The sequence below is a fragment of the Epinephelus moara genome, chromosome 4 (assembly GCF_006386435.1).
Source record: "Epinephelus moara isolate mb chromosome 4, YSFRI_EMoa_1.0, whole genome shotgun sequence".
Taxonomy (NCBI): Eukaryota; Metazoa; Chordata; class Actinopteri; order Perciformes; family Serranidae; genus Epinephelus; species Epinephelus moara.
Genome location: NC_065509.1, coordinates 37,433,017 through 37,444,270, shown reverse-complemented (window position 1 = coordinate 37,444,270; position 11,254 = coordinate 37,433,017). Strand labels below are relative to the sequence as shown.

Genomic DNA, 11,254 nt, shown 5'->3' with positions numbered 1-11,254 from the left:
ATGGTCTATGAAAATGAACAGAGGACTGCAAGTATGGCTATATTAAATACCTGGTTTAAGCAAAATCAAAAGAAATTTTATGAAGATGCCATTTTGACAAACCAGTAAATTGAGAATTACATTTTCTACCCTAGAAGGCAAAAGCCTGGAAGACGTTAAATTAGGGACTGACCCCTGAAGAGTAGTCATATAAAGTGCCATCTGATTCCTATCTATACCATTTTGAGCCCCTGCAACATCCTCGTACTCAAAACATTTAGTAGGGGATGTCAGTGAAGTCCCTGAGGGTTCAGGGACTAAGAACTTAGAGGGGGACATTGGGATTTGGTCCTAGTCAGCTTGTGAAAAAACATGTCTTCTGTGGCTTTGAGGCTTTCCCAAGTTTGAATAAGTAACCCCGACTGTCATAAGGGTTAGCCCAGCTTGGGGCTGAAATGATTCAGAACCTGCCATTAAGGGCTCATTTATGCTCCCTTTATGTACGAAAATGTATACGTCCGTTTCAAACGATGTTACCGTCACTGCCCACATACTTCCATGCGCCCTTTACGTTGGCATGGATGTTAACCAATATATCCACCAGGAGGCAGCCCAGCGTCAAAAGTTTGACAACAACAAACTCAAAAACAAACATGGTGACTGTGGAGGAGATATTGATAATGTACCTCTTGCATAAAAGACAAAAACAGGGGCAGCGTTGTAGGAGGCGGTGGTCGGTGAGGCCGTTAAATACATCGCGACTGGAGGACGGAGAATTCTGTTCTCTAGTACTGCCGATGAGAGAAATTGAATTGTTATTTCTTCTTCGTGTCTCACTAGAGCTACGTATCGGGTAGTGACAGCAACACTGCCCCCACGGTTCCCAGTGGTACTGCTCCGTTTGGCCCGTATCTGTGAGCTTTATGGAAACATGCAGAAATACAGACGAAATGAACGCGGTGCACGGACCGAGGGCTCCGTCCGTATCCAGATCCGTATTTAATGTTGAGCATAAATGAGCCTTAAGAACTGAGATGTGGTGTATGAAAGAAGTGGTCATTTGGGATACAAGGGCTTGATGAAGGATGTTAATTTGCATTATGGACATCTTGATCCCTACTTGAGATCTTTAAGTAGCTTTGATTTTGATCACTTTGAGTACCTCAACTTTATGAAGAGCAATAGACTGCTTGAGCACCCCTTTAGAAGTAGTTCCAAGTGTTTTAAAAACAACTTGTAATACTTTCTGTATGAGCATTACTCACAACATGCTACTGTTGCAATGGATCCTGCACAGCACAAAGTCACTAGAGAGTTCATAGTAATTTTATTTCACTGGCTTGAACAGTCACTGTAAAGTCTTAGGGCTGCACATTGGTTTGTGGGCATCTCCTCAGCCATCCTTTCTAGTTTGAACAATCACTGACCATGACACTCTGAGCCAAATGTGCACTGTTATTTCAGTTGTAGAATACATGCAAAGACATTAAAATATTAAATGCTACAGTTATGGTACCATGCATCTCAATTAGGAATCAGGATTTATGTACAATTCTGTCCACTTGACTTCTACAGGTAGGATGAGGGTACAATCACATCTCCATACATGCAGTCTTTCTCCAAAGCAAGATTGTACTTGTTCCCACTTCCTCCTTTGAAGGCGCTTGTAACAATCTTGAGCCAGCCCTTCTCACCCTACAGGGAGAAAAATCTCAAGGTCACTTGGAAATTAGATCAAGTGCGGCCACTGCATTTCATCCTAACATCTGGTTTTTAAATGCCAAGTTTAAAAAGCTACTAAACCACTCAAAAAAACTGAGGCTATTACTATGTGATGACTCACCCATGGCTCTCCCCAGGAGTTGCGCACAATCCAGTATTCAGTGCCATTTTCTACCACCCAGCCTGCCACTGACACAATGTGGTTGATGGACGGTGTCTCAACGTACTCCCAGTACGGACCCCCGGTGTATGCGTCGAGTTTCTCTGTGGCCATGATTCCACAGCTGAGGGGAGAGGGATTCAATTAAGGTGATTTTAGGAGAGAGGAAAGTGATTTGGCATTTATGGCCATTGCTGGTAGAAAATTAGAAGTGATTAGCCATCCTCAAACTCAGTACTGTAGGGAAATTTTAAAAACCGAGAACATTTCAAATGCAGAATTCAGACAACTCTGCAAAAGCCATTAAAGAAAACAAAATTTCAGCTCCACCTGACTGGCCCTCTTGCATAGATTTCTGCCATCATGTTTTCCCTTCCGCTGATGGCTCCATAGTCCCCTACTTTCCATAAAGTGTAATTCTGCACAGTGAAGCACTCCCTGAAAGTCATGCAAGTCCCACATGCATTGAATGGTTTGCATTCTGACGGAAGACAAGATGAAAATCTCAAACACTCATGCATGAAAACAGAATGAAACACTAAATGCACACTACTGCTCAGTTCTTACTCTGGTCAATTGCCTGGTAGTTGTTGCACGTCTCGTCGGGGATGCCATTAAAGTGGGCATACTCCCACACCCCTCCATGGTCCCCTCCATGACAGGTGCCGGAGTCAGCACAGTTGACCACGTGTTGAACGGACAGATAAGCAGATGGCCACACTCCCTTCCGCCTGATGTTGATACGATCTACACAAGCCAAAGAGAAGATTCCCCACAAATACAATATTTGTTTTGGAAAAGCTCAGCTAAAGTGATTTAGTGGGGCAAGCTCCAACTTTAGATAAATGTCAACACATGATAGATGGTGCACCAGAACTAACTTCACCATATGCGCCACCTGTAAGGAGTGCTTCACCCACAAAATGACCATTATTTTTCAGTCACTCATCCTGTGTTACCATGACTTTTTGAAGAATCCGTTTTATTGCATGCCTCCACTGAACGAAGAATCCAAAAATGGTAGATTTTGCTGATTCATTGACGTAAACGGGGACCACGTTTAATAGCAGAACATCTGTTTACAAACCCAACTCGTGCAGTATGATCCAAGTCTCATGTATGTCTAAAAGTGAAAGCATAGATGAGTTTCACTTGGATCATACTGCATACTGAACGACGATTCTCAAGGTTTGAGAGTTTGTAAGTAAACGATTTGATATAGTTTTGCTGTTGAATGTGGCCCCATTTCACTCTTTTACTGTGAAAGTATGCAAGGAAAATAAAGGTTTCCTCATGAATTTTGTGGGTAGGCATTTCTTAAATAATATAGGAACGTCCAGTCCAGGCTTGTAGAAACAAGTAGCTTTAGCCATAGTACATGTCAGTGTGTACAGGTCAAGTACAAGTTTTTGGTCACCCGAATTACACAAAATGTAGGGAGCCAGAATACATTTGTTTTTGTGCCAATTAAACAAATTAAATTTGTGTGTTTGAGTTCAAAGCTACTGGTAGGTTTTAAACCTGGCTTTATGCCAAGCTAATTGCTTGGACTCCATTGTTCTGCTGGGGGACTTCAACGCTCACGTGGGCAATGACAGCGGGACCTGGAGGGGCGTGATTGGGAGGAACGGCCTGCCCGATCTGAACCCGAGTGGTGTTCAGTTATTGGACTTCTGTGCGGGTCGCAGTTTGGCCATAACTAACACCATGTTCAAACATAAGGATGTCCATCGGTGCACGTGGCACCAGGACAGCCTAGGTCGCAGGTCCCCGCGACCCGGACCCGGATAAGCGGAGGACGACGAGTACGAGTACGAGTAATTGCTTGCCAACCTTAGCTTCATATTTATCATGCAGACATGAGTTGTATTAACATTCCCATCCAACTGTTGGCAAAAGCAATAAGAGCAGTTCCCAAACCTTTAACTTTTCCGTCACACGATTTAGAGGTTTCGATCTGAAATTTCAGTGAAGGTGAATGGAATTCATCTGTGGTGCCGAGAGTTGTAAACAAGCCTCGACACTTGACACATGAGCATTTTTATTTAGAACTGCTTTACTCCTTTAAAGACAGGACAATTTGAGGATTATCTGGAGTAATTTGGAGTGCCATTTCTGAAATGTTGCCGAGGATTTAACTACACTCTTTGCTTTGCTGATAAATAGTCAGTAGGCAAATTGGAAAATGTTTACAATTTGACTCAACACAGCTGTAACACACAAAAAAAAAACAGAAATCTAACCTGCCATCGCACTGGTGCTGCCATGAGCCCAGCAGGAGCCGCAGTACTGAGGGATGTGCTGATTACGAGTTATAGAGGCGTAGTTGATGCCATCCACGTTCCTCCAGTCCCAGGACTTTGGCAGCTCAGCGAGGTTCAGCAGTTCATGAGGACGAGGTGCGGTTCTGTGAGAGACAGAAGACTGAAGTCATTTTACAAGCAATGAGATTTAAGGGCAGACGGTTCACATGGCGCTGTCTCCCTGTCGGTTTTTGAACCTCAGAAGATTATGGTGAGGCAAGTAAAGAAAAACACAGGCAAGTATGTGCAATGTGCTTTGACAAGCCTCATCACAAATCAGTAGAGACTGAGGAATTTGGTTAAGTATGCATGTTTCAGTTAAAGGTAAAATTTATCCCAGCTCATAAAATATCTTAATGCCATCAGTGATTGAGGCGGTGTGCAAACTGCAGAGATTAAACACTAAATTAAGCCAAGAACTTGACGTGTAAACTCAACATTTTATTGCTTTGACCTTGAAATCAATTGTGCAAAGTTGAGCTTCCTAGATATACTAATTTCTGTGTACCAGACCAGGAATCTTCACTGGCAAAATTTAACCTCAACCATCTGTTACCCAAAATAATTACAGCCTTTGGGGTGCAGTTAAGGGAAAGAATTGCATTGGAAACCTTTTAAAATCAGTTTAAAGTAGTTAAAAGTCAGATTTATTCTCATCAGAACACCTAATCTAAAAAGTTAAAACCATAAAAAATGTTTTCAGATAGAGGCTTTTTGGTTCATAGTTTTAACTCCTTTACACCCCGACAGACCTCACAGCAAACTACATGTATTAAGTTTATAAGAAGACACAAACAGCCAAAAACTCAAAACTCACTTCACCCCAAAACCAGGTTTCCTCAGCACCGGCTGATAACAACTTTGCCTCTCCTTAAAAAAATGTCTTGCAGAAACAGCAAGTGTCATGAGCATAAGAATAAAAATGACAAACTGAGACATGTTGAGCCACAGAGCACCAAACAGCAAACTAAACATTGCTGTGGACTGGTAAAAATACCCTCACCTGCCGACCAACAGAGAGAGCAAACCTGCTGTGAGTCATCAGCTAATCAGGCGTCATTGATCTCACCTGGGATTTACTCTGATTCAGTGAATGAACACATTCTGTCAGGGTCAGATTAGCTGGGAAGCTCATGCTGGCTGACTAATAGCTTGGTACTTTACTTTTGATTCGGCATTTAATTGACTCGTCTTGTAGCCCAAACTTGCCTCGCAATAGTTCATGCTGAGAGACAATAAAGTGTTCTCAGTGACGTTCTCAAGCTTTGTGAAATAAATGGATCTGAAATAAAGTGTTATTCAGGAATGTAATAGGATATTTAACCTCTTGAATAAAGTAGTCTCTTGACTGAACTTTTAATGATGTTGCATGATGTTCTTTAAAATGTATAAAAGGGCAAGATAGTGTGGAAACTGTCATCTTAAGCAACAGATGCTACACAAATTCAGGTACGGACAATCAAACCGTTCTTTAAGGGAAGAGTTACAGTTTAAGACAACTGCCTTTAGTAAGAAAAAAGCAACAGATAAAAAAATAAACTGTGCCCAGCAGTTTTATGTTTTTCAGTCTGCAAAGCTTTTAATTAGAATTTGATTTTCAGTTGATTTGTGTTTGATTATGCTCTCTCTGTTTTGGGTCATGATTACCTGTTTGCATTTTAATGTCTATGTGTTTTAATGACTGCTGCAAGGTAATTTTCCCTTAAAAAATGAAGTGAAGTGGGGCAAAGTGAACACATTTTGGCCACTGATATATTTTTAAAGGAGCAGTGTAAGATTTAGGGGGATTGCAAACAGGCACGGCAGTAGCTCAGTCCATAGGGACTTGGGTTGGGAACTGGAGGGTCGCCACCTTAACTCCCCGTCCACATCAAATATGGAGTGTAGACTGGTTGCTGCAGAGGTGCCAGTTTGCCTCCTGGACACTGCTGAGGTGCCCTTGAGCAAGGCACTGAACCTCAAAACTGTTTGGGGCGCATGTCCAAGGCAGCCCCCTCACTCTGACATCTCTCCATTTAATTTCGGCCTGTGTTTATGTGACAACAGGGCGAAAAAATTGAATTTCCCCTCCGGATTAATATAATATATCTTCTTCTTGTAGAATCCTTCAGTGTTCAGGAGGTTTTTACTGGTAGCCTAATTGTGCTCACCTTTTTTCTCTCATAAGTTAAGATCCAAACATTTAGGAAGTTTTAACTGGTAGCCGAATTGTCTGCAGAGGTCTCTTCCTCTCCAAAACAAATGGACTTGGTGATTTTAACCGGTAAAAATACTGAATAAAGCAGTTTTACATTACAAACCAGTGTTTCTTCTATGCTGTTAGGCATGTCAGAGACAAGCCGCTAGTCCAACACCAGCTAATCTGTGCTCACCTTTTTTCTCAGATGACTTAAGATCCAAACATTTAGGAAGTTTTAACCGGGAGCCGAATAATCTGCAGAGGTGTCTTACTTTCTTAAACAAATGGACCCGGTGATTTAAAATGGTAAAAACACAGAAGGAAGCAGTTTCACCATAAAAAAAATCCCTTTTTTTCTGATGCTACTCATCGTGACATGAGAACATGAATGGCCCTATCTAGAGCCAGTGTTTGGTTTATCTGTTCTGCAGAAACACGGCAGTGCAACATGGTGATCTCCATGGACGAGGACCTGGTCACTATGTAGCTATAAAGAGCTCATTCTAAGGTAATGAAAACACAGCGGTTCTTTATTTTCAGACCATTATACACTTAAGAAAACATACTTGTATTATATTCCATATCTGTCAATATCCCCCACAAAGGACCTTGAAGAAAAGCAGTCTGTGCATTTTTCTTGGGCATAATACTGCTTTGATTACCAGCACATTTATGGAGGTCAAAAGTACAATGGATTGACTTTAATTCAGTATCATTCTGAAGGCATTCATATTTTGGAGTAGCTGTGATTTCAAGATTGAACTTCAGATACGCAACCAGTTTAAATCTTTCGAGTAAACAAAAACACTCAGTGCAGTTTTTTGGTCGAGAATTGAAGTCTATTAATTCAGAAAAAATATATCTTTTTGAAAGCTGTTTTCAAAGTTTTATTGATGCATGGATCCTTGACAGAAGCTCATCATTATGTCGCCTCATTCCCACATTTCTCTTCTTCGTCTTTTTGTTTATGCTCTTACAGCCTCTGTGATAACAAAGACTTTATCAGGCTTCACTGTGAGACTGCAAACAGAGCATGATACTAATTGACTGCCTGCCATCCTCTCCCATCTGCAGGAATAGAAAGCCATATTTAATGCGCTGATTAAAATCTAATCCCTCCATGTGAGTCGGAGATGAAAGTAATTTTCGTGTAATGGAGACTATTAATATTTAGATATAGAAAGGAAACCAGATCCCAGATTTGCAATCAGCTGGAGGATGGTAAATGATATTTAAGGCTGCCAGTGAGCTGGAAACCGGAGCCAGCAATGCAAATAAGTTTGACTCTTTTCCAATTAGCATTTTTTTCTTTCTTCTCGCACATAAATGTATGTTTTTCATATTTCTTTTTCTTTCTCTCTGTGTCTTCTTAGTTACAGTGAAACCCTCTCAGTTATCATGAATCAGGTTACTCACCAACTATCATAAAAGATGAATGTCTTTTCATCATGATAGAGTACAACTGAAAGGGGAACTTTGGTATTTTTCAACTTGGACTCTATCCTCATGTTTTTGTGTGACTAATGGGAACTGAAATTGGTCCAGTATTGAATGAGAGGGCTGCAGCCGGCAACTACAAAACAGGCTTCAATGTAACCCGTCAGGGCATGTGCACGCCATCAATGTCCACTAAAAGTGCTCCTTTTTAAAGAGTAAGATCCTTTTAGTTTAACCAAATAACCCCGAATCGCCAGACCCACCAGACTCCATTTAAATAAATAGTAATTTCATCATCATAAAACACACTTCATCAGAAGTCAACACAAATTACATAAAACTCACAGAAATCATCTTGATTCATCTTTCCACTGTTCCAACAATCACCAACTCCGGTTTGGTTGAAATAAACCCTTAATTTACTAAGTAAGATGTGGAAAATGTGCTGGCTCCATACACGCTAAAATTACTGTTTATCTAAATGGGGTCTGGTGGCTTTGGCCATAAACTTTTGGGGCAATTTCTGGTTCAACAAAAGGGATCTTACTCTTCAAAAAAAGGTCTATGTCTGTAGGGATCCTTTCCATAGTGTTGTCAGACACTTAGAATAACAATCTGAGCCTGTCAGTGGCAAAAACACTTTTAGTGGACATGCATTGACGGTGCATCTGCCCTGAGCAGCCAGTTTTGCGGCTGTCAGCTGCAACGCTCAAAAACAGTTGTTCCTATTACACACAAAAACATTGTAAAAAATACTGAAGTTACCCTTCAATCTGATATACACTACAAGATGTACATGGACACTCCCCATCCCTTTGGTTTACTCTTGGCCCAGGGCATGGTTTGGGCCTTTTAGTTCCAATGAAGGGAAATCCTCATGGTACAGTAAACACTGATATTTCAGTGTGCTTCCAACTTTGTGGCAGAGCTTGACTCCTCTGCACAGAGCCCTGACCTCAACCCCTCCAGCACCTCTGAACGCCAACTGTGAGCCAGGCCTTATCATCCAACATCAGCATTGGACCTCACTAATGCTTTTGTGGCTGAATGGGAACAAATCCCTGCAGCCCGGGTCCAAACCTTTGTGCAAAGCTGGAAACAAGAAGAGCGGAGGCTGCACTGTAGCAGCGAGATGTGTAGATGATGTTTGTTGGATGTGTTATCTCTCAAAAGGTTTTGGCCTTGGACATGATCATCCTGTTTTTGGAGGTGGTATTCATTAGTTGTTGTTTCCCAGTTATATCTACCTGATTCTGTTGGTGGTTGTCTAGTTCAACTGAAATGTTGAAACTGCAGATATGCTGCCGTTTCCTTTTATCTGTACTCTTCATTCATGTTGCCTCTATTTGTTTCTGGAAGCTTACAGATACAGATAAAATATGCAGTACCACCGGAAATCGGGGGGCAGTGCAGCATAGTTTAAGCAAGACACAACCGAAGCAAACAACAAAGACATTTTCGAAAATTAGTAGTGAGTTAAACTACTGAAAAGAATTCTCTGTCCACATGTTGCGACGTATTTAATGACCTACCCCGGTCTTCACCGCTGCCTCCTTCACTGTTTGTTGTTGACTGAGATGTTTGACTCTGCCCTCTAGTGACATCTAGTGCAGTGGTTCCCAACTGGTCTAACCCCGGGGTCCAGATTTATCCTTAGTCATTAGTTAAGGTCCGCACAGTTTAATACATTAAGGGTCATACCTGCGTTTGGCCATGTTATTGAGCTAGTTAGCTGTCTCTGTCAAGTAGCTACCTGTTAGTCACTCAATCTACAGCAGGAAATGGCACTTCAAAATTAAAGCTAGGTGCTGGAAATTCACTGTACTTACTTTTACAAACTTGTAATATTTGCGAGTCACTTACAATCCATTCAGGATGGACCCGTGACCTTCTTTTCAGCCGCAACCCACCAGTTGGGAACCACTGATCTAGTAGATGAATCTATGGCAACATTAGGACGCATATAAGTATGTGGACAGTGACAGTTACAAGGTTTGGAATAAACAGATATATTTTTGTATGTTAATGGAGTACAAATGAGCCTTAAGTCTACTCTGGCATAATGATGCAATGATTGGATGTCCATATACTTTTGGCCGTGCACTGTAGCTTTCCTTTGATGCATAAAACATGACTGTTGCATGAGATTCAAAACATTATGAGTCTTTAAGCTGATATTCATATGTGGTATGTGTGTCCAGAATACTAAAAGATGGCTGCTTCTGAAAATCTATATTTGATATTGGATCCACAGACTTTTTACCTGACAGTATCTTCTACATGGTTGATTTTTTTTCAGTGCACTTTAACACAAACGTCAGAGTGTAAATAACCATGTGTTGCTCATGGTGTTTTTGTTCTGCTGCTTGTCACGATTGGCTGCTAGGCTTAAATCAGTAGGTCCTCCACATGTGTGAAAAAACCAACGTCACATCCACCTTAATCGGTGACTCATTCACTGATGTGATGGCTTGTTACAGAGGCTATCAGTGTGATATTTCCATGATTGGCATCGTTAGCTGCCTTCATGAGCGTGTCCCCTTCCTCATTAACGTCACTGGCTTCATTTGTGCACTCGCCAGCCAGGTGATTGATTTGTATACGGGAGAGTGTATTATGTGTGCTGCGCGTGGGCCCATGAGCACATAACTGTCGCTAAGTATGTCCGTGTGTGTGCATGTGGGGTAGATAATATCCGTGTTCACTGATCCGAGTGAAACTTAGAGGTCAGTTTCTCTGGCATTTCCTCAGGAAGACATCTCCCCCACACGTATTCTCCACTCACCTGTCAGCTGTCATGAAGGAGTGGATGTCAGATAACTGGACGGTTCACTCAAAGGAGCAGCCAGGGGCAGCTTTACACAGGCAGATCAAATCAATTCTTTTCACATACAGTATTGATAGAGAAGGGAAACAGATTCAACCCTGTGTTTAAGGTCAGATTTAAAGAAACATGTCTGTTTACCTATGTTGCACTTTATTTTCCATAAACGTGTAACCTTTGCTCCCAAAATGCTTGTTTCCAGTGGTTTTAGTTAAGGCATGAATTCAAAATATCAAATAATCATTCCTTTACCTGTCCAGTATCATTAGAATAACATCCATATAGGCTCACCTGAGGTCTGTAAATACAAAGCCAGTTCAACATACTCAGGATATCTTTTCGTTATCTGGCTTGACTAACCCGTCACATTGTCCGTCTGGATAACCGTACAATAAAGCTGGTTATCAACTAGTTCAGTCAACTCTGGGTTTTCCTATCCAGCCATGAGAGTGTTCATGTGAAAGAGGTGGGGGCGTTAATTACGAATGACATCATCAGAGCCATTAATGAAGTAGGCTGCTTCATATGATATGAGATGAAATGGTACTGAGAGTGTCTGGGACTTGCGGTACAGGAACATGCCAGTGGTGTGGGATGTAAACGATACTCTGTAATCTTACTACAGAAAATGTTGAAACATTGAAAATTCT

General features: G+C 41.4%; 1 protein-coding gene across 2 annotated transcripts; it reads right to left on the bottom strand.

The window, feature by feature from the left end:
• Window positions 1-1,309: 1,309 nt before the first annotated feature.
• LOC126388973 (cathepsin Z-like) lies at window positions 1,310-5,131 on the bottom strand. Of its 2 annotated transcripts, XM_050042382.1 has the most exons (6): window positions 4,982-5,131; window positions 4,105-4,268; window positions 2,429-2,608; window positions 2,192-2,342; window positions 1,823-1,985; window positions 1,310-1,674 (listed from the first exon to the last, which is right to left on the bottom strand). In XM_050042382.1, the coding sequence occupies exons 1-6, from the start codon at window positions 5,101-5,103 to the stop codon at window positions 1,549-1,551; spliced, it is 906 nt and encodes a 301-aa protein (XP_049898339.1). In that variant the 5' UTR covers window positions 5,104-5,131; the 3' UTR covers window positions 1,310-1,548. The 2 variants fall into 2 exon arrangements, with proteins under 2 accessions (XP_049898339.1, XP_049898340.1); XM_050042383.1 differs by lacking the exon at window positions 2,429-2,608.
• Between the last annotated feature and the right edge of the window lie 6,123 nt (window positions 5,132-11,254).

What these genes read in the sequence shown, in the direction of transcription:
- LOC126388973 (XM_050042382.1), bottom strand. Translation starts at nt 5,103, where the DNA reads ATGTCTCAGTTTGTCATTTTTATTCTTATGCTCATGACACTTGCTGTT. An exon ending in AAACCTGGTTTTGGGGTGAA is followed by an intron (nt 4,269 to 4,981) that starts GTGAGTTTTGAG and finishes TGTCTCTCACAG; the next exon opens with AACCGCACCTCGTCCTCATG. An exon ending in CTACCAGGCAATTGACCAGA is followed by an intron (nt 2,343 to 2,428) that starts GTAAGAACTGAG and finishes GTCTTCCGTCAG; the next exon opens with AATGCAAACCATTCAATGCA.